Raw genomic sequence first — 22,194 nt, forward strand, 5'->3', positions numbered from 1 at the left:
ATTAAAGAAAATCAAAGGAGCTGGACAGAAAATTGTCGGATGAACAGTGGCGGCATCCAATTAGATACAGCCACTGTTGGGGTATTTTGACCAGCATCAGTGGGTGATTCCACCATCAATGTTTTTTTTTTTTTTTTTTTTGTAGGCTGAAAGGAACAAAAATCTATAGGTGTATGACCAGCTTTGATATACAGAGGTTTTATCTGAGATTTTGTATGTGAGTTTTTGGAGGATGTGTAGTAAAATGAAGGCATGATTGTATTTCTACATGAACATCCCTTTTAGATTTGTTAAAAGGTTTCTTCATGATTGTTAATATATTTGTAAGTGTTATTACCATTTGTGGCTGTATAAGGTATATCTTGTGTATATCCAGCATGTTTCATGTGTATAGAAATCCTGGGTGAATGTGCAGTGGAACCTAGGTCACAGCAGAGGGTTTTTTGTTCTATTTTTTAACCACTTCCAGTCCGGACACTTTTACCCCCTTCCTGTCCAGGCCAATTTTCAGCTTTCAGCGCTATCACACTTTGAATGACAATTGCGCGGTCATGCAACACTGTACCCATATGAATTTCTTAGCATTTTTTGAGACAGAAAAAACTTTATTTCTCATAAAATCTTGCAAATAAATAATATTTCATCATAAATCTCGGCCACAATTTATTCAGTTATCTTTTTAGTTAAAAAAACCCCCCAGATTAGTTTATAACCAAAAATTATAATTTTTAAACATTTTTTTTTCCATTTTAATTTTTGTTTTTATATTATTATTATTTTTTTAACATACTGTCACCCTAGCAGTACAGTGTTACCATGGTGACACTGTACTACTTGTGGGGGGGATAAAGATTTTTTTTTTTTTACATAACGGCTGTAATAGCAATCATTTCTCCTTCTCTCTGGCTGCCCTCCTGCAGCCATTGAGAACTACTGTGTGAGTTGTGATTGGTCACAGCTTGTCACATGGTACAAGGCTGTTGTACCATGTGACATCTGTGATCATTCACAGATTTCACACGTAGTAAGCAATGATGTCAGAAGTGACATCTTGCTTACTACTCTGCATGTGATCACTGATTGATTGGCCAATCAGTGATCACATGATCGGGACCTCGCAGAGAGGTCCCGCATGCCAATCGGTGTTCCACTGTGTCCGGAGGACACAGCGGGCACCGGATTGCGGTGCTGCGCACTCCCAGGGAGCGCGCACAAGCAGGGGGCGGGGAGGCTGTTTATAAATGGCCACCCAACCCTGCACTGCCACCGTCTGGCCGTTTATATACAATGGCCGGACGGGAAGTGGTTAACCGCTTGCCGCCCTGCCACTGTATATATACGTGTGCAGGGCGACACTCAGGTGCAAAACCACGTTTTAAAACGGGTGCCGCGCTCCTGCCGTTCTCGCCGGCAGGGGGCACGCGCGCTCCCGCCGACCCGCGGGTGACGCCATTCGATCCCAGAGGGATCAATCATTAGATTTCAGCCAGTGATGTCTGGCTGAAATCAGATGATCGGTCCCTGTCCTATCCTTTCCTGTGTTGACATTTACACAGGACAGGATATGATGTCATTCTTCTCTGCCTGGACACATTCCGTTCCAGACAGAGAAGAAGACACAGTAAAAGTGAATACAAAGCACTACACTAACAGTTAGAACACACCTAGGTCACATTTACCCCCTGATCGCCCCCCCCCCCCAGTTAACCCCCTCACTGCCCTGTCACCAGTGTCACTGATCAGTGAAGCGATTTTTACTGATCACTGTATCAGTGTCGCTGGCGACTTCCGATAGAGTTAGCGCCCCTCCCAGATAGCGCCAGATTGCCCGCCAGTACACCAGTAATCCCGTTTAACCCCTTGATCGCCACCCCCCCCCCCCAGTTAACCCCTTCACTGCCCTGTCACCAGTGTCACTGATCAGTGGACTGATTTTTACTGATCACTGTATCAGTGTCGCTGGCGACTTCCGATAGTGTTAGCGCCCCTCCCAGATAGCGCCAGATTGCCCGCTAGTACACCAGTAATCCCAATTAACCCCTTAATGGCCCCCCCTCCAGTAACCCCTTCACTGCCCTGTCACCAGTGTCACTGATCAGTGAACCAATTTTTACTGATCACTGTATCAGTGTCGCTGGCGACTTCCAATAGTGTTAGCGCCCCTCCCAGATAGCGCCAGTTTGCCCGCTAGTGCACCAGAAATCCCATTTAACCCCTTGATCGCCCCCCCCCCCCAGTTAACCCCTTCACTACCCTGTCACCAGTGTCATTGATTACAGTGAACAGATTTTTACTGATCACTGTATTAGTGTCACTGGTGACTTCCGATAGTGTTAGCGCCCCTCCCAGCGCCAGTTTGCCGCTAATGCACGGGATTTTTTTTACCAAAAACATGTAGCAGAATACATTTTGGCTTAAATTTATGACTAACTTTGAGTTTACGATATATTTTTTATAGCTGAAAGTAGAAAATATTGTTTTTTTTCAAAAGTTTCATGTTTTTTCTGATTATAGCGCAAAAAATAAAAAGCGCACAGGTGATCAAATACCACCGAAAGAAAGCTCTATTTGTGTGAAAAAAAGGATGTAAATTTCGTTTGGGTACAGCATTGCATGACCGCGCAATTATCAGTTGAATTAGTGCAGCGCCGAGTAGCAAAAAAAGGCCTGGTCATTAAGGGGGGTAAATCCTCAGGAGCTCAAGTGGTTAAAGAGTGAATACTGAATGTTTAGTTTTTAAACATTTATGCTTATTGGTACCCACATACTCTACACATCCTTTATCTCAAGCCTGAATTTGAAAAACCTTTTGTCGACTGCGAAAATAAAAAACAATGGACTGTGCGGCAGGCCAAAATGAACCTCTTTCTGTACAGAAATAAGTCTTTGTTTGCTTGGTGATCTGCTGACCCAAGTTGTCACAAAAGCCATGCTTTGTTTGCCTTTTGCACATTGTGATGTCACCTCAGAATTCAGGTTAGTGTGTGTCCTTCACCACGTCATATCCGCAGGCTTTGTAACTCTTGCTGACCAGATTCATTCTTTTGGAGATATGTTTTTTTTTCCTACTAAGTAGCATTGTTCCTGCTTTTTTTTGTTTTTTCTTTTTCTTTTCTGAGGCAGATAAGGTGGGACTTTGTTTGGAAGTTTTGGGGAAACTATATATATAATTTATTTATTTGTTTATTTTTTTAGAGGGGTTATGTAAAGAGACTCGCTCACTTCCCCACCTGCTGACATCTTTGTTGCACTCCTGTGCTGCTTATTCCATCCATCAAAGCCTTTGAAAAACCTGGTACTTCCAGGAATGAAAAATGGGGGTGGTGTTCCAGGTGACACCTAACGTGGTTAGTTGACATAGCTACATGAGGGAGTTGGACCAGGTCATTTACCATGATCTCCGCCCTTCTCCAAGATGGCCATCATCCCTGTAATAGATGGCCCTGTAGCCTTTCCTTTATGTCATAGCTTAACGTAGACTTTAACAGCCTTAAGTCATGCTGGATCTACCAATCTCTTGCCTAGTATAGTTACTACAATCCAGCAGGACTTATGTATACTTATGAGCTTGGCAAATGCAAAAATCGTAATTTTCTGTAACAAAGGGCTAGACCAGTTCTGGTTGCATATCACCATGGTGACTGGAAAAATTCCCCTAACAAGACTTCCTGCCCATGAGGTACCCAACTAAGAGGTACTAATGAGGTGGGTGACCATTGCATACTGCCAAAAAGCATGACCTGACTTCTACCATTCTGTGTCATTTGACTCATTTCATGACCTATGGCACAGAGAATAGGGGGTTCTAGGTGCCAAGGTTTATAGGGAGGTAATTATGGTTACTGTTGGGAAGTAAAGGAGGGAGGTAGAGAATAGTATACATATTCATGACTGGAACAGGGGAGGTGGCTTTATATATGTCTACTGCGGGCGCTAAGAATCTGTAATATACAATTTTTGGGGTAGCCTATTTTATACTTTATCAAATGTGTCTAATATTAACCTATGATATAGCAGTATGACATCCTGCTCCATAATTAAATAGAATGATATGACAGGTATGTGTTTGAACCCTGCTTCTTGCTTTGTTAGCCAGTATATTTATTCTTTTTCTCTCTAGACTTCATGCATGGATTGCAAAAACACCTTCTGCAGATCATGTGTTCAACAACTAAATGATGGCCTACCACTTTGTCAGGTGTGCCGGAGGATACGTTCCACTTCCTTTACCCGGGATGAGTTATTAAAGCTAAAAGTAAAAGATCTTCGAGATTATCTGTCCATGAAAGACATACCCACTGACCTATGTCGTGAAAAAGAAGATTTAGTACAGCTGGTTTTGGGACTGAGGCCCATGCCCTACCCAGATGTGACTATTGTTCCCCCATTTTCAAATAACCAGAACAGCCACAGAGCAGGCAATGGCTCATCTCAGACACCGCAAACACAAGACATTCCAACGGTAAGTGGCCAAATCTGCTTCACTGTAGTTCACTTCTTGCGTGAACTCTTTGCATTTATAGAGAAAAATCTGTAAACTCTAACGAGCTGGGAACTCTTGATTCCTCCTGTATTGAATTGTATTGTAACTGTACTGTCTGCCCTCAAGTTGTAAATTGCTATGCAAAAGTCCCAGCTGGCTGAAAGTTCTTTGTGCATAATTGTGAGTTTAACAAAGCTAGGAACATTTTGTTACAATACCAGGAAAAATGTACTAATGGATTACTTAACTCTTCATTCATAATAATGCATTGGATTGCCATGGAACCCTTAGGGTCAATGCACATTAATTGAAAACTACAAGCCGACAGCCGCTAAGACTATCTATCTCTCCACTCCCCAGCTCACCCCCTCAATCTCCTCACATATCACAAATCTTCTAAGCGACATATCGGCATGGATGTCACATCACTACCTTAATCTCAATCTTTCAAAAACGGAGCTTGTAATATTTCCTCCCCGATCCCCCACTCACAACTTTACCATTAAGATCAACAGCACAACCATTGGTCCTTCCCCTCATGCCAGGGTGCTAGGTGTAATCCTAGACTCTGACCTCTCCTTTTGGGCCCCACATCCACTCACTGGCTAAATCCTGCCGTCTCAACTGCCGCAACATTTCCAAAATCCGCCCCTTCCTGACCAATGACACCACAAAACAACTTATCCACGCCTTGGTTATATCCCGCCTCGATTACTGCAACTCCCTCCTCACTGGTCTACCATTACACAGGCTGCTGCTAGACTCATACACCTTACCAACCAATCAGCGACTGCTGCTCCTCTCTGCCAATCCCTTCACTGGCTTTCACTAACCCAACGTATAAAATTCAAAGTACTAACCACAGCTTACAAAGCCATCCACAACACTGCCTCTAGCTACATCACCAACTTCATCCACAGATATCTGCCAAATCGCCCACTCTGCTCCTCCCATGATATCCTCCTCTCTAGCTCCCTCATCGCCTCCAGGACTTCTCCAGAGCCTCTCCCATCCTCTGGAACTCCCTATCACAGCATGTCCGGTCAGCCCCCACCCTATCTGCCTTAGGCGATCTTTGAAAACTCACTTCTTTAGGGAAGCCTACCCCACCTCCACCTAAGAAGTGTACTTGAATCACCTCCGCCAGATCATCCCCCGCAGCTATCACCTTTTGTATCGCCTACCCCTTCCTTTAGATTGTAAGCTCCACGAGCAGGGCCCTCCTATTCCTTCTGTACTGAAATGTATTGTAATTGTACTGTCTCCCTTATATTGTAAAGCGCTGCGCAAACTATTGGCGTTATATAAATCCTGTATAATAATATTAGTGTATTCATTCATGGAACTCTGTGAAAGAATGATGCAGCTGTGTGGGCAGAACCCCGCATGGCATACTGTTTTTTAAAATTGGCAGAGGGTGCGGGAAACTTCTCCCTGTACTTCTGTCAGAGGGAGGGGAAGCAGTGGGAAGCGGCTGCAGCATTGGGAACATATTACATGTTCCACCCTAAAAACTGGTTCCCAAAGGTGAACTTATCCTTTCAATTATGCCTCTAAACAACCTAATGTGCATGGACAATAAGGATAACCTTAGTTTATTTTTTTTTCCCTGCTTTAAATTTTACCAACTGCTTATCTGTGAATGGGTGGAATATACAGAAAAATAAACAGGAATTAGGTGGGACACCTGTCAGTATTGCAAACCAGTCATGGTCTGGGATTAGCCCTGGAAATCCAATAAAACTAGGCGTAACTATGTCCACGGATGGCTGTTGATGCATGAAATGTTCTCCTGCTGGTCTGATTCAATGCTGAACTCCAGGAAGAAATAAAAGGCACATACTAATTCAGCTCTGTAGTCAGTACAATATAGTGCAAGAAACCAATCAGTTGTGTTGTAGTGTAGGGAACATGCTAATAGGAGGGGACGTGATAGATAGGTGAGCTCTATCAGTTGCTGCTTCTCCTTTCACTGTCCAGTTACAGGCTGGGAATGGAGAGGAGACTTTTGTAAATTAATGAGAAATTGCAGCAGAAAAAGGCCAGCACAGCACGATAGGGTTGTGCTGCGTGGCAGAGCTGTGTATGTCTCAGGACTGGGTGGACAGATATGCAAAACCTTTGGCAGCTCCTGTATATGTATTTCGTCTGTGTATTTGGTGGTTTGGCTAGTGTCCAGCTTTTATTCAAAATGTCTAAATGTTATACTGTCACTGCTTTTAGCAAAATGTATGATACCATCTCTCTTTGTTCTGTTCAGGGTAAAAATGAAAGGATGAGAATGTCTGGAGGCTGTGGTATCATTTATGTGCTTTGATAAATGTCCTTTTATGTACTCCGTTTGGACGTTTTAATAAGGCTGGTAACGTTAGCTGTGTAAAGTCACATTAAAAACGTGAGTTTTTTAGCGTTTTTGCATTAGTATTTTGCCATGTTTTTTCACATTTGCGGTTTTTAGTGTTTTTTTTTTTTTTTTTTTTTTTACCAACCTAAAATTTTTTTTTTTTTGCTAAAAAAAAATGCCAGTTTGCTGCGTTTTTCACTGTTAGAGCGTTTTTACAGCTAAAAAACTCCTCTAGAAACCTGCTAGTTCTGGGTTTTTTTCCAGCCAAAAAATGCCCCTACCCAAAAATGCTGATTACAGTCTATGTGTGCATGGATACATAGGATAACATGCTGGGGAGTTTACTGGCTGTAGAAAAAAACATCAAAAGCCAAAAACAGCACCTATAAAACCGTCCAGTGTGCATGAGGACTTAGAGGCAAAGTATGTTGGCAGTGAGTTTGTGGTTTGATGGACTGTAAAGCTTACCTTCCCCATGTACTATAACCCTGGTTCACATCTACAAGGTTTCCCCATGACCGCATTTGTTTGGGTACAGCAGCGCATTGATTTGAATGGGCTGCTGTACCCAGTGAAAACACAAGGAAAAGGTCCCTGCACCTTTTTCAGAAAATGCAGCCACAGGGAAACTCACATAGTGCAGTGCTGATCGCAGTGCTGATCGCAGTGCAGGAAATCACGCTGCAGCTTCCAGTGAGTGGGGGTGCCATTAGGATTAATGGTACCCCCGCGCATCTCCTAAATTGCATCAATTTTTTTCTTAGGCACAGGAAGGCGTGTGATTACATGCCTGCCTGCACTAATGTGAACCTAGCCTTGTGGACAACTACAGCCAGCTTCCCTGATCATCAGTTGATGAAATAAAAAAAGAAATTGGGAAAGAAACATGGAAGCCGTCTTTGCTTAAAATATATTTCAAGCCAAAATGTCTCTACTTAGTTTTTGATGAGTGGAGAAGGATTGGTACTCCTGTCAGGATCTTCTGCTGTCAGGGCGACAAAGGTTTCTGGTTATGTCTGGTTTAGCCAGACAGGAAGAAGGGACATTAGCAATAGGTACACAGTAATAAAAAAACAATGGGGGTTCTAGTTGAAAGGTGAGGTCTCTCTAATACAGTCCACTCACTAATAAAAATATTTTTTTTTGCAGGATGTGTAAGTATTGAAAAGTTGCTCTTACTTCCTGTCTGGTTAAACCATTGTCAATGGAACGGTCCAAGTAGAAATAAGGGCAAAACTTTTTTTTTCTTAGTTTAAGACTGGAGAAAGATTAGAACACTGGTCAGTTTTTTTTATTGCTGTCTGTGTCCCTGTTCAGGCAATTCCTCCTTTTTCCATTTGTACTGATGACTTATTGAGCATGAAAGAAAATCCAAAATTTTGGTTGTCATCAGAACAGGAACAGAAGAAGAAATCTTCCAGTGAGGACACTAGTTCTGGTGACCCTGATGACAACCAGGAATTTCTTCACTTTGTAGGGATTTCCTCTCATGGCTCCCTAATGCAGTGTTTCTCAACTCCAGTCCTCATGGACCCCCAACAGGTCATGTTTTCAGGATTTCCCTCAGATGAAACAGCTGTGGTAATTACTAAGGCAGTGAAACTGATCAAATCACCTGTGCAAAATAATGGAAATCCTGAAAACATGACCTGTTGGGGGTCCATGAGGACTGGAGTTGAGAAACACTGCCCTAATGGGACAAAAAGATGCTGGTTTTAACCTCATAACTAGAGATGAGCGAAGAAATGAAAAATTCGATTCGACTGATTCGGCGAATTCGTGGACAATATTCGATTCGAGTCGAATAAATTCGCTGTGAATTTAACTTAAAAAAGGGTGTTTCTAGGCTTCAGAGAGACTTAATATTAGTGCAGAACACTGTACCTTTAATTTAAATGCCCTTGGAGTCTGCTGGGGAAGAGAAATAATACTGTCACTCAGTATGACATGCAGATGAGTGCCGTCGATCTTAGAATCACCGCACACTTCACTCATTTGGCCAGTCACGGGGCCAAAACCAGTGTTTGGAGCCACAGTGTGGCGGTGGAGGCAGCAGCAATGGGAGGCCATACAGCAACCTATGACAAAATGGAAACCAGCAGGAGTGTGAGGAGACCTGAAAGTGGCACATGGCAGAGTGGGAGCAATGGGAGGCGGTACAGGGACCCAGGTCACACTGTGGGCCCAGCAGCAGCGTGACCAGGCGGTACGGGGGTCCATGGCAGATTTGGGGCCTGGCAGCACCTATGGGAGGCCTGTAATCTGCCAGCACCCTATGACAAAATGGAACCCTGGGCTGGGGCAGGCAGAACCGCCGTATCTTTATCACGGTTTTCCCAGGCCACCGAATGGCGACGCTGCATATGCTGACGCAACGCTGTAGTCCCAACATGGGCCCCCTGGCCACGCTTGACTTTCTGGCCACATAGTCGACATACGGCTACGTTTACTTCCTCGGGCGGCTTGACGAAAAATTGCCACACCGCAGAGTAGGAAACTTTGCCTCCTCTACTCCTCACTGGCTGACTGCTACTTCCTCCGTGCACACCGGCACCACTACTGGCCGTGGTGGTAGGCTGCAGTGGAGCTGGTGCTCTACTCCGTGGCCGTTTGCCTCCACTGACACTGCTGCGACCCTGCTGCCTCCTGGCAGCAGCAATGGGAGGCCGTACAGGGACCCATGAGAGACTCTGGACTTGGCAGCAGCATGAGGAGGCGGTATATAGGGGCCCATGGCAGATTAGGGGCCTGGCAGCAGCTATGGGAGGCCCGTAATCTGCCAGCACCCTATGTCAAAAAATTCAACACACCAGCAGTGTGAAGAGACCTGAATGTGGCACATGGCAGAGTGTGGCGATGGAAACAGCAGCAATGGGAGGCCGTACAGGGACCCATGAGAGACTCTGGACTTGGCAGCAGCATGAGGAGGCGGTATATAGGGGCCCATGGCAGATTAGGGGCCTGGCAGTAGCTATGGGAGGCCCGTAATCTGCCAGCACCCTATGTCAAAAAATTCAACACAACAGCAGTGTGTGAGGAGACCTGAAAGTGGCACATGGCAGAGTGTGGCGATGGAAACAGCAGCAATGGGAGGCCGTACAGGGACCCATGAGAGACTCTGGACTTGGCAGCAGCATGAGGAGGCGGTATATAGGGGCCCATGGCAGATTAGGGGCCTGGCAGCAGCTATGGGAGGCCCGTAATCTGCCAGCACCCTATGTCAAAAAATTCAACACAACAGCAGTGTGTGAGGAGACCTGAAAGTGGCACATGGCAGAGTGTGGCGATGGAGACAGCAGCAATGGGAGGCCGTACAGGGACCCATGAGAGACTCTGGACTTGGCAGCAGCATGAGGAGGCGGTATATAGGGGCCCATGGCAGATTAGGGGCCTGGCAGCAGCTATGGGAGGCCCGTAATCTGCCAGCACCCTATGTCAAAAAATTCAACACAACAGCAGTGTGTGAAGAGACCTGAATGTGGCACATGGCAGAGTGTGGCGATGGAGACAGCAGCAATGGGAGGCCATACAGGGACCCATGAGAGACTCTGGACTTGGCAGCAGCATGAGGAGGCGGTATATAGGGGCCCATGGCAGATTAGGGGCCTGGCAGCAGCTATGGGAGGCCCGTAATCTGCCAGCACCCTATGTCAAAAAATTCAACACAACAGCAGTGTGTGAAGAGACCTGAATGTGGCACATGGCAGAGTGTGGCGATGGAGACAGCAGCAATGGGAGGCCATACAGGGACCCATGAGAGACTCTGGACTTGGCAGCAGCATGAGGAGGCGGTATATAGGGGCCCATGGCAGATTAGGGGCCTGGCAGCAGCTATGGGAGGCCCGTAATCTGCCAGCACCCTATGTCAAAAAATTCAACACAACAGCAGTGTGTGAGGAGACCTGAAAGTGGCACATGGCAGAGTGTGGCGATGGAGACAGCAGCAATGGGAGGCCGTACAGGGACCCATGAGAGACTCTGGACTTGGCAGCAGCATGAGGAGGCGGTATATAGGGGCCCATGGCAGATTAGGGGCCTGGCAGCAGCTATGGGAGGCCCGTAATCTGCCAGCACCCTATGTCAAAAAATTGAAAACACAAGCAGTGTGAAGAGACCTGAATGTGGCACATGGCAGAGTGTGGCGATGGAGACAGCAGCAATGGGAGGCCGTACAGGGACCCATGAGAGACTCTGGACTTGGCAGCAGCATGAGGAGGTGGTATATAGGGGCCCATGGCAGATTAGGGGCCTGGCAGCAGCTATGGGAGGCCCGTAATCTGCCAGCACCCTATGTCAAAAAATTGAAAACACAAGCAGTGTGAAGAGACCTGAATGTGGCACATGGCAGAGTGTGGCGATGGAGACAGCAGCAATGGGAGGCCGTACAGGGACCCATGAGAGACTCTGGACTTGGCAGCAGCATGAGGAGGCGGTATATAGGGGCCCATGGCAGATTAGGGGCCTGGCAGCAGCTATGGGAGGCCCGTAATCTGCCAGCACCCTATGTCAAAAAATTCAACACAACAGCAGTGTGTGAGGAGACCTGAAAGTGGCACATGGCAGAGTGTGGCGATGGAGACAGCAGCAATGGGAGGCCGTACAGGGACCCATGAGAGACTCTGGACTTGGCAGCAGCATGAGGAGGCGGTATATAGGGGCCCATGGCAGATTAGGGGCCTGGCAGCAGCTATGGGAAGCCCGTAATCTGCCAGCACCCTATGTCAAAAAATTGAAAACACAAGCAGTGTGAAGAGACCTGAATGTGGCACATGGCAGAGTGTGGCGATGGAGACAGCAGCAATGGGAGGCCGTACAGGGACCCATGAGAGACTCTGGACTTGGCAGCAGCATGAGGAGGTGGTATATAGGGGCCCATGGCAGATTAGGGGCCTGGCAGCAGCTATGGGAGGCCCGTAATCTGCCAGCACCCTATGTCAAAAAATTGAAAACACAAGCAGTGTGAAGAGACCTGAATGTGGCACATGGCAGAGTGTGGCGATGGAGACAGCAGCAATGGGAGGCCGTACAGGGACCCATGAGAGACTCTGGACTTGGCAGCAGCATGAGGAGGCGGTATATAGGGGCCCATGGCAGATTAGGGGCCTGGCAGCAGCTATGGGAGGCCCGTAATCTGCCAGCACCCTATGTCAAAAAATTGAAAACACAAGCAGTGTGAAGAGACCTGAATGTGGCACATGGCAGAGTGTGGCGATGGAGACAGCAGCAATGGGAGGCCGTACAGGGACCCATGAGAGACTCTGGACTTGGCAGCAGCATGAGGAGGTGGTATATAGGGGCCCATGGCAGATTAGGGGCCTGGCAGCAGCTATGGGAGGCCCGTAATCTGCCAGCACCCTATGTCAAAAAATTGAAAACACAAGCAGTGTGAAGAGACCTGAATGTGGCACATGGCAGAGTGTGGCGATGGAGACAGCAGCAATGGGAGGCCGTACAGGGACCCATGAGAGACTCTGGACTTGGCAGCAGCATGAGGAGGTGGTATATAGGGGCCCATGGCAGATTAGGGGCCTGGCAGCAGCTATGGGAGGCCCGTAATCTGCCAGCACCCTATGTCAAAAAATTGAAAACACAAGCAGTGTGAAGAGACCTGAATGTGGCACATGGCAGAGTGTGGCGATGGAGACAGCAGCAATGGGAGGCCGTACAGGGACCCATGAGAGACTCTGGACTTGGCAGCAGCATGAGGAGGCAGTATATAGGGGCCCATGGCAGATTAGGGGCCTGGCAGCAGCTATGGGAGGCCCGTAATCTGCCAGCACCCTATGTCAAAAAATTCAACACAACAGCAGTGTGTGAGGAGACCTGAAAGTGGCACATGGCAGAGTGTGGCGATGGAGACAGCAGCAATGGGAGGCCGTACAGGGACCCATGAGAGACTCTGGACTTGGCAGCAGCATGAGGAGGCGGTATATAGGGGCCCATGGCAGATTAGGGGCCTGGCAGCAGCTATGGGAAGCCCGTAATCTGCCAGCACCCTATGTCAAAAAATTGAAAACACAAGCAGTGTGAAGAGACCTGAATGTGGCACATGGCAGAGTGTGGCGATGGAGACAGCAGCAATGGGAGGCCGTACAGGGACCCATGAGAGACTCTGGACTTGGCAGCAGCATGAGGAGGCGGTATATAGGGGCCCATGGCAGATTAGGGGCCTGGCAGCAGCTATGGGAGGCCCGTAATCTGCCAGCACCCTATGTCAAAAAATTGAAAACACAAGCAGTGTGAAGAGACCTGAATGTGGCACATGGCAGAGTGTGGCGATGGAGACAGCAGCAATGGGAGGCCGTACAGGGACCCATGAGAGACTCTGGACTTGGCAGCAGCATGAGGAGGCGGTATATAGGGGCCTATGGCAGATTAGGGGCCTGGCAGCAGCTATAGGAGGCCCGTAATCTGCCAGCACCCTATGTCAAAAAATTCAACACACCAGCAGTGTGTGAGGAGACCTGAAAGTGGCACATGTTTGAGGCATGATTCATGGCGGATTTAGTCAGTTGTGTCAGGAACTGGTGGTTTGAAATCCAGACTAATCCACGCCTGATTCATTTTCACAAACGTGAGTCTCTCCACACTTTGGGTGGACAGTCGTGTCCTCCGCGGAGTTACAATACCTCCTGCCGCACTAAACACGCGCTCCGATGCCACGCTACTGGCCGGGCATGACAGCCTTTCAAGGGCAAATTCAGCTAGTTGGGGCCAAAGGTCAAGTTTCGTTGCCCAGTAGTCAAGGGGATTGTCTACCTCGGTTGGCAGGGTGCTGTCCAAGTAGGCCCAAGCCTGTTGTTTGAGCTCCTGCTCCAGGTCCACCTGATGCTGCTGCTGCTGCTGCGGCTGGTTAGTAGTTTCCTCACTGCGCTGGTGAAGAAAGCTACTCATCATCGACTGCAGACTGAGGCAGCCGCTGCTGGTGGAGCTGCCACTGCTCCTACCACCCCACCCCTCCCCTGCTGCCATGCCAGCGGAACGCGAGCGCACAGGGCCCACAGTGTCTGAGGATGGACGTTGGCGCACAAAGGCAGAGACCAACTGACTACATAGGTGGTTTTTATAGTACGTAATTTTGGCCTCCCTCTCAGCAGGTGTGAAAAAGGCCACCATTTTGGACCGGTAGCGAGGGTCCAACAAGGTGGACAGCCAAAAGTCATCCCTCTGTCTGATGGTTATTATTCGGCTGTCGCTACGCAAGCAACCGAGCATGCTATGGGCCATTTGTGCCAAGGAATGCGAGGGACTCCCTGCCTCCATCTCCACAGCATACTGCCACGGTGCGTCTGGGTCCTCTGTCTCCTCCTCCTCCTCCTCTACCAGATGCTCCTGCTCCTCCACTCCTGTCCGCTGAGTGGAAAAACCACCCATTTCACTCAATAATTCCTGAGCACAAATGTCCTCCTCTACCTCCTCCTCTTCTTCCTGTCCTGCCCCCACAGGGGTCATGGGGCGTTGAGATCTGTGCGCCACGTCTACCGCACCCTGACCAGCCATTGTTAACAGCATTTGTTCCAGGACGTGCAACAGAGGAATGACGTCGTTCATCCCATAGTCCTGCCGACTCACGAATAGCGTGGCCTCCTCAAAGGGCCTGAGCAAGCGGCAGGTGTCACGCATGAGCTGCCAATGGCTGACATCGAAGTTACACAGGGGAGTACCTTTATCCGCTTGTAACATAAGGAAATCGGTGATGGCCTTTCGCTGCTCGTAAAGGCGGTCTAACATGTGTAGGGTTGAATTCCACCTTGTTGCAACGTCGCAGATCAGGCGATGCTGTGGAATTCCGTTCTGCCGCTACAGCTCAATGAGGGTGTTCTTTGCGGTGTAGGAATGGCTGAAATGCATGCACAGTTTACGTGACATTTTAAGGATGTCTTGCAGTGGGATGGTGGATTTTAGGAACCGCTTGACAACCAGATTGAACACGTGAGCCATGCATGGCGCATGGGACAACCTTCCTTGACGCAGAGCAGACACCATGTTCTTTCCGTTGTCGGTCAACATGGTTCCGATTTTAAGTTTGCGCGGAGACAGCCATCTGTCGATTTCTCTGTTCATTACACTCAGCAGTTCCTCCCCTGTGTGACTACGTTCGCCAAGGCATACCAGGTGCAGCACAGCGTGACACCGTTGCGCCCTGCACATGTGATATGCCGGTCGGGTAATGGGACTTGGCACGGGGGTGGCGGCTGAGGACACGGCGGAAAAAGAGGTGGTAGAGGCGGACATGTTTGCTGGACCAAGGACGTGCAAACGTGGAGGCAAAAGCGTCGTGACCTGTCCAAGTTGCTGGTGCGGCTGTGCCGGCACCACGTTCACCCAGTGGGCCGTAAATGACATGTACTGTCCCTGACCGTAGTTACAGCTCCACACGTCGGCGCTGCCGTGCACTTTGGCAGAGACCGACATGCTCAAAGACTGGCCCACCATCTCTTCCACATGTGAATGCAGGGCTGGCACTGCCTTTTGGGCAAAGAAATGACGGCTTGGCACTCTCCACCGCGGCGCGGCACAAGCCATCATTTCTCGGAAAGGTGCTGAGTCCACCAGTTGGAAAGGGAGGGACTGCAGCACCAGCAACTTGGACAGGAGGACGTTCAGCTTTTGCACCGTCGGGTGCGTGCTCGCAAACTGTTGTCTCTTGGAAACGGATTCCAAGAAAGACTGTTGACGGAATCCGAGAAGAGGAGTAGCAGGAGAAGGAGCATCTGAACGAGCGGAAGATGCCAACGAGCGACAACTCCCCTCAGCAGAGGTGTTGGAGCCTTGACTGGCTGATAGAGGGTGATTGACGACGTCGGGTGACGGAGCAAGTAACGGAGCGGGTGATGGAGCGGGGGCTGGGGCAGGCAGAACCGCCGTATCTTTATCACGGTTTTCCCAGGCCAACGAATGGTGACGCTGCATATGCTGACGCAACGCTGTAGTCCCAACATGGGCCCCCTGGCCACGCTTGCATTTCTGGCCACATAGTCGACATACGGCTACGTTTACTTCCTCGGGCGGCTTGACGAAAAATTGCCACACCACCGAGTAGGAAACTTTGCCCCCGCTACTCCTCACTGGCTGACTGCTACTTCCTCCGTGTGCACCGGCACCACTACTGGCCGTGGTGGTAGGCTGCAGTGGAGCTTGTGCTCTACTCCGTGGCCGTTTGGCTCCACTGACACTGATGCGACCCTGCTGCCTCCTGGGCAACCCACCGACTGTTTCGCTCGCTGCCAAGCTGGCACCCTCTTCTCCTGATGATGCGGAAGAAATTGCCTGATGACGACGAGGCAGCCAAGTGCGATCAACCTCCTCATCATCAGGTACGGTCTCCGCCTCACTACTAGCCCCCTCGGCTGCGTCTGGGTCAGGAGACAGACCTGTCTCTAGACCGGCTACAGAGCCACTCTCCTCGCCAGTACTTCTTCGCCTGGCTGCTGAAAAGGCCGATGTCTCCCCCCGTTCCTGACCGCCCTCTGTTAGCTCTTCCTCACTGTACAGTGGGGCTGAGCCCACAGCATGCGATACTTCGCTTGGTGAGGGAACAGCAAAGGACAGGGGCAGGTAGAGGACATGTGATTTCAGTGGGCTTGCTCCCGGGCCATGCCAACTAACGGTTGTGTCTGACGTACCCACCGACCGTTGGCTGTAGGTGTCAGAGGTGACCTGGGAAGAGGAAGACGACCGAGCCAACCAATCAATGACGGCAGGGTTGTCGGTGGAGACACGACCGCTGGATGACACCGGGAGCACTGGCCTCTGGCTGCGAATAGTGCTGCCTCGACCCCTTCCTCTGCTGCCACGTCTGCTCGCTCCTAAAAAATTGCCTCCTCTGCCACTCCTCTGCATGTTATCTGACATACTCTTTAATTCAACGATTATGTGTCCCTGAGTAACAATTCTCTGGCACTCAGTAACAATTCTGTCTGTCCCTGAGTAACAATTCTCTGGCACTCAGTAACAATTCTGTCTGTCCCTGAGTAAAAATTCTGTGGCCCTAAGTAAAGTTTCTGTGGCCCTGAGTAACAATTCTCTGGCACTCAGTAACAATTCTGTCTGTCCCTGAGTAACAATTCTCTGGCACTCAGTAACAATTCTGTCTGTCCCTGAGTAAAAATTCTGTGGCCCTAATTAAAGTTTCTGTGGCCCTGAGTAACAATTCTCTGGCACTCCGTAACAATTCTGTCTGTCCCTGAGTAAAAATTCTGTGGCACTCAGTAACAATTCTGTCTGTCCCTGAGTAAAAATTCTGTGGCCCTAAGTAAAGTTTCTGTGGCCCTGAGTAACAATTCTCTGGCACTCCGTAACAATTCTGTCTGTCCCTGAGTAACAATTCTCTGGCACTCAGTAACAATTCTGTCTGTCCCTGAGTAAAAATTCTGTGGCCCTAATTAAAGTTTCTGTGGCCCTGAGTAACAATTCTCTGGCACTCCGTAACAATTCTGTCTGTCCCTGAGTATGAATTCTGTGGCCCTAACTAGCGTTTCTTTGTCCCTAAGTAACAGTTCTGTGGCCCTGAGTAACAATTCTGTGTCTGTGCGAGTAACAATTCTGTGGCCCTAAGTAACAGTTCTGTGGCCCTCAGTAACAGTTCTGTGTCTGTGCGAGTAACAATTCTGTGTCTGTGCGAGTAACAATTCTGTGGCCCTAAGTAACAGTTCTGTGGCCTTCAGTAACAATTCTGTGTCTGTGCGAGTAACAATTCTGTGTCTGTGCGAGTAACAATTCTGTGGCCCTAAGTAAAGTTTCTGTGGCCCTAAGTAACAATTCTCTGGCACTCAGTAACAATTCTGTCTGTCCCTGAGTAACAATTCTCTGGCACTCAGTAACAATTCTGTCTGTCCCTGAGTAAAAATTCTGTGGCCCTAAGTAAAGTTTCTGGGGCCCTGAGTAACAATTCTCTGGCACTCAGTAACAATTCTGTCTGTCCCTGAGTAACAATTCTCTGGCACTCAGTAACAATTCTGTCTGTCCCTGAGTAAAAATTCTGTGGCCCTAAGTAAAGTTTCTGTGGCCCTAAGTAACAATTCTCTGGCACTCAGTAACAATTCTGTCTGTCCCTGAGTAACAATTCTCTGGCACTCAGTAACAATTCTGTCTGTCCCTGAGTAAAAATTCTGTGGCCCTAACTAGCGTTTCTTTGTCCCTAAATAACGATTCTGTGGCCCTCATTAACAAGTCTGTGTCCCTGAGTAATGGTTCTCTGTCCCTAAGTAACTTTTCTCTGTCCCCAATTATCGTTTCTGTGGCCCTAACTCTGTCCCTGTCCCTAGTACAGAGCGGTCTGCCTCTGTTCAATAACTGCAGGCAAATGAAGAATTCCAAAATGGCCGCTATTTATAGCTCGACCATTACACAGTGCTGGCTGGCTGGCTGCTGATTGGCTGATGCGATCACATGTAGTTGAGGAATGCATTATGGGTCAGCGCGCCTTGTCTGCGCGCCTTCCCAGACATCCCCGCTCCGTCGCCGCACATGTCAGCCGCCATTTTCTGAAAAATTTCGATTCGCGCGTCCGAATTAGGCTATTTTTCGGATTCGGCACGAATCGAAATTTTTCCGATATTCGACTCGAATTCCACTTCGGATACTTCGATTCGCTCATCTCTACTCATAACCCTCCTTTACTCTGTATAAAATGGAAAAAGTTTTGGCTTGACTTCTACTTTAATGAGATGAAATCTCTGTAATAAAGCCACCAATAGCTGTAAAAATCTGACAGGAGTTTTAATCTTCCCCTCATATATGCATATTTAAAATAAAAGTTTTGGCTGGACATACACTATATAAAAGGTTCAGGTTTTGGCATAGTCATCCTTTTGGGTGTCACTATCCAATGAGCAAACTTTGATGAAGCATGCAGGACAGAGGTACAGACTCTGTAGGCTGCATATATGCTCAAACTAAGTGACTTGGTAGAGAAGGTTTAGGCTCCTGGGCTGTCATCTAAATCCTGTTTGGGTAAACATGTATGGGGGATTATTTTGAAACAACATCAAACCATTTTTTTCTGCTCTGTACCTTGATTTACATATTTCTAATACTTCTTCCATGCAGATGAATGAAAATGTATCATCTGATGCAAATACCAGAGCACAAGGACTGAGCGACGATCAGCAGGACGATGAAACAGAGGTAACTACTCGTGTACTATTATACTGTATTTGCTGACATTCTGATGCTTTATCAGCACTCTTATTTTACTTTTTAAGCTCTATAATATTAGAAAAGCCATAACTCAGGGCTAATTCCAAGTTTCCTTAGACTTGATAGTAATATTGAGATGCATTGTGACCAAAACAAACTTCGAGCAGCACTCCAGGCAGTAATCCACTGTTCCAGTAACTCACATTAAATATGGGTGCTGTTGTTCAGAGAGCCCATCCTGGCTCAGAGCACACACAGAAAAAGAGATGGAATGCCGCACTCCTAGAAAACATCCTAGGTGAGAGAGGTGAAAGCGCCTTTAACCTAGCTCCTCTCATGCCACGCTACGCCCCGCTGACGTGTTTCACCCCATCCACAGGGCTTAGTCATCAAGTGTGTTTTTTTTTCTTTTATCTTTTTAATAGGAGTGTGGCATTCCATCTTCTTTTTCCTAATGAGATGCATTGCTATATAACCAGTCCCAATCCACCCAAAACTAAAAAAAATGGGATCTAATATGTAGAAAGGCAGGGACTAATCTCCAGGGATTATCTGTGGTTGGGAACTCTTGTGGGGAGATCTTCTGCCAGTTCTAGTCCTACAGTGATAGCCAAGGTTTTACCTGTGAGCTGAACTGGTTCTAATCCTGGAGGATCTACCGGGGACGTTGACTTCATAATGCTTGTGTTACTGGCTCCCTAGTGATCAAATTAACCACTTGTCCTCCAGAGGATTTATCCCCCTTCCTGACCAAGCCATTTTTTGCGATACAGCGCTGTTACTTTAACTGACAATTGTGTGGTCATGCAATGCTCTACATAAATTAAATTTCTGTCCTTCTTTCCCACAAATAGAGCTTTTTTTTTTTTTTTTTTTTTTTTTTTTGGTGGTTTTTGATCACCTGTGCATTTTTTAAAATTTTTTGCACTATAAACAAAAAAGGATCGACGATTTTGAAAGAAAACAATATTTTTGACTTTTTGCTATAAAACTTATCCAGTAAAAAAAATTTTAAAAATCTAATTTTGTCATAAATTTAGGCCAAAATGTATTCTGCTACATGTCTTTGCTAAAAAACAAAATACCAATACATGTAAATTAATTGGTTTATGTGAAATTTTATAGCGTCTACAAATGGCGGCATATAAACTGGAATTTTAATTTTTTTTTTATACTAGTAATGGCGATGTTCCGTGACTTATAGCGGGACTGCAGTGGGCATTCTGACACTGGGGGGGAACTGACTAACTGCCACTAACATCCCAATGACACTAATACAGTGATCAGTGCTAACATAAAGCACTGACACTGTACTAATGACACTGGGCAGGAAGGGGTTAACATCTGGGACGATCACAGGGTTAACTGTGTGCTGTTTTACATCATGTGCTGTGTGTTTTTTACTAGGGAAACCCACTATTGTGTATTTCTCTGCTGTGTAGAAAAGTAAACAGCAGCATGTTATTGCTGGCAGGAGAGAGACCTGTGTTGTTTACACAAAAGTCTCTCCTCTGTCAGTGTTACTCAGCGATTGCCGGGTGCCAGTAGGGAATCTCCAGACGGAATCCGGTGATTGACATCCGTAGTTGCCAATGGCAGCGTGGGTAGGGCGGCACGCACCCCCTACCCAGAAATGCAAATCACATGTATATACACGTGATTTTGCACAGCCATGCCGCCCTGTAGCAGTACTTCTGCTATAGTGCAGAGGGGAAGCGGTTAATATAATATAAATTACATTTAGAGAGGAGATGAAGAATGACGATAAGATCATGTCAGATCCATAGTTTTAATGGGAAACAACCCAACTCCAAGGAAGTTGACAAAGCCTAGCAGGGAATCAGACAAACCCCCTTTTGCTCCATTCAAAACTCAGTAAAAGCAGAGTTCCCCTATAATTTAAACTCTAATGTGTAGCCATTTCAAATCATTGCAAAACAGAGAAATGAACTCCCACTTTCTACAATCCTGATAAAATGATACATGCTGTCACTCACAGCCATATCCTCATTATGTATCCACAGTTAAGTTAATCACTATGACAGACAAGGTAATCACATCTATATCTAGACTGAACATTACTATGAAGTAACTGGACACAAGTACATCCATCATGGAGCTGCAGATAATCTAAAGATAAGTGCTGCACAAATGATGCAGTGTTCTTGTCATGTAAAAAAAAGTGATACTGAAAATAAAGATGTATATTATTTCACTTCTAGGTCTTCTATAACTGTACATTACATTTGAACTTTAAGTACTTATGTAATAGTACTTGGGTCTGGATTGGATAGGCCTTAAATTGACTCTTTTGCAACATTAAAAAAAAAGGCTCCATGTAATTAAAGGGAGGACTGTCCCACCGGCCATTCCTCAGATCTTTGCTCTCGCAGTTTGGGGTTTCTAAAAAAAAACCAAAACCTACATACCCACTTCTGTTTGTCCCATGTCCGCACTAAAACTGAGAACAGAGCAGTCAGTTCTTGGTCTGCAAGGAGCAGAGGAGAACAGTGAGTGTCAGTCTTTGTTCTCTGCTCTGCTCCTCCAGTGCTCATTGTAGCACCAGATTGGAGAGGGAGCTGGAGTTGCTGGCTTTGGCTTTCAGCCGCAAGCTGAGAGCTGGAGCCAACTAAATCAGGCAGTTGGGTGGATCCCAACAAATATGGTCAGGTTCCTTTCAGAGCCTTTTTTTTTTTTTTTAAAGCATGTGTCCAGACAAAATAAAAACATAATTTGTACATCTTTTGTATACGTGCACATTTTCCAAAGTTTTATCCCTTTTTGTCTTTTCGCTGCCAGAGCTGTTTTTGTGGGGTTTTTTTGTTTTCGGCACATGCTAAAATAATCAAGATTGCATGAACCCCCATAATATTATGTGTTTTTTGAAAGCAGACACTCTACAGAATGAAAGAAGGGTAATTGCAATTTATTGTGTCGCATAATATTAGCACAAAGCTCTAGGAAGCGCAAAATTTCAGTAACACATAAACGCAAAAAATTACCCAATTTTGTGGTTAATAATAAAAGATGAGGTTGTACTGAGTAAATAGATGCCCAACATGTCAAACCTTAAATTGGAATTCGCCCGTGAAATGTTAACAAATTTCAGTACCCTATATTTTCCATAGACAAAACATTAAAAGCTCCCTATAGGTCATCAGTTCGGAGTTAACGAAGAAGGTTTGGTGCCAGAAATATTGCTTTCACTCTGGTGTGTGCAGCGATA

General features: G+C 47.0%; 1 protein-coding gene across 1 annotated transcript in view; it reads left to right on the forward strand.

The window, feature by feature from the left end:
• The window catches only part of RFFL (ring finger and FYVE like domain containing E3 ubiquitin protein ligase), a 111,887-nt gene that overhangs the window by 72,329 nt on the left and 17,364 nt on the right, over positions 1-22,194 (forward strand). Inside the window, exons 3-4 of the mRNA XM_089668452.1 lie at positions 4,121-4,462; positions 18,879-18,956. Of these exons, the coding sequence (XP_089524578.1) occupies positions 4,121-4,462; positions 18,879-18,956 (420 nt within the window). The remainder of the gene's footprint in view (positions 1-4,120; positions 4,463-18,878; positions 18,957-22,194) is intronic.

The sequence above is a fragment of the Staurois parvus genome, unplaced genomic scaffold (assembly GCF_062004578.1).
Source record: "Staurois parvus isolate SC_StPar_1 unplaced genomic scaffold, SC_StPar_1.0 ptg000058l, whole genome shotgun sequence".
Lineage (NCBI taxonomy): Eukaryota > Metazoa > Chordata > Amphibia > Anura > Ranidae > Staurois > Staurois parvus.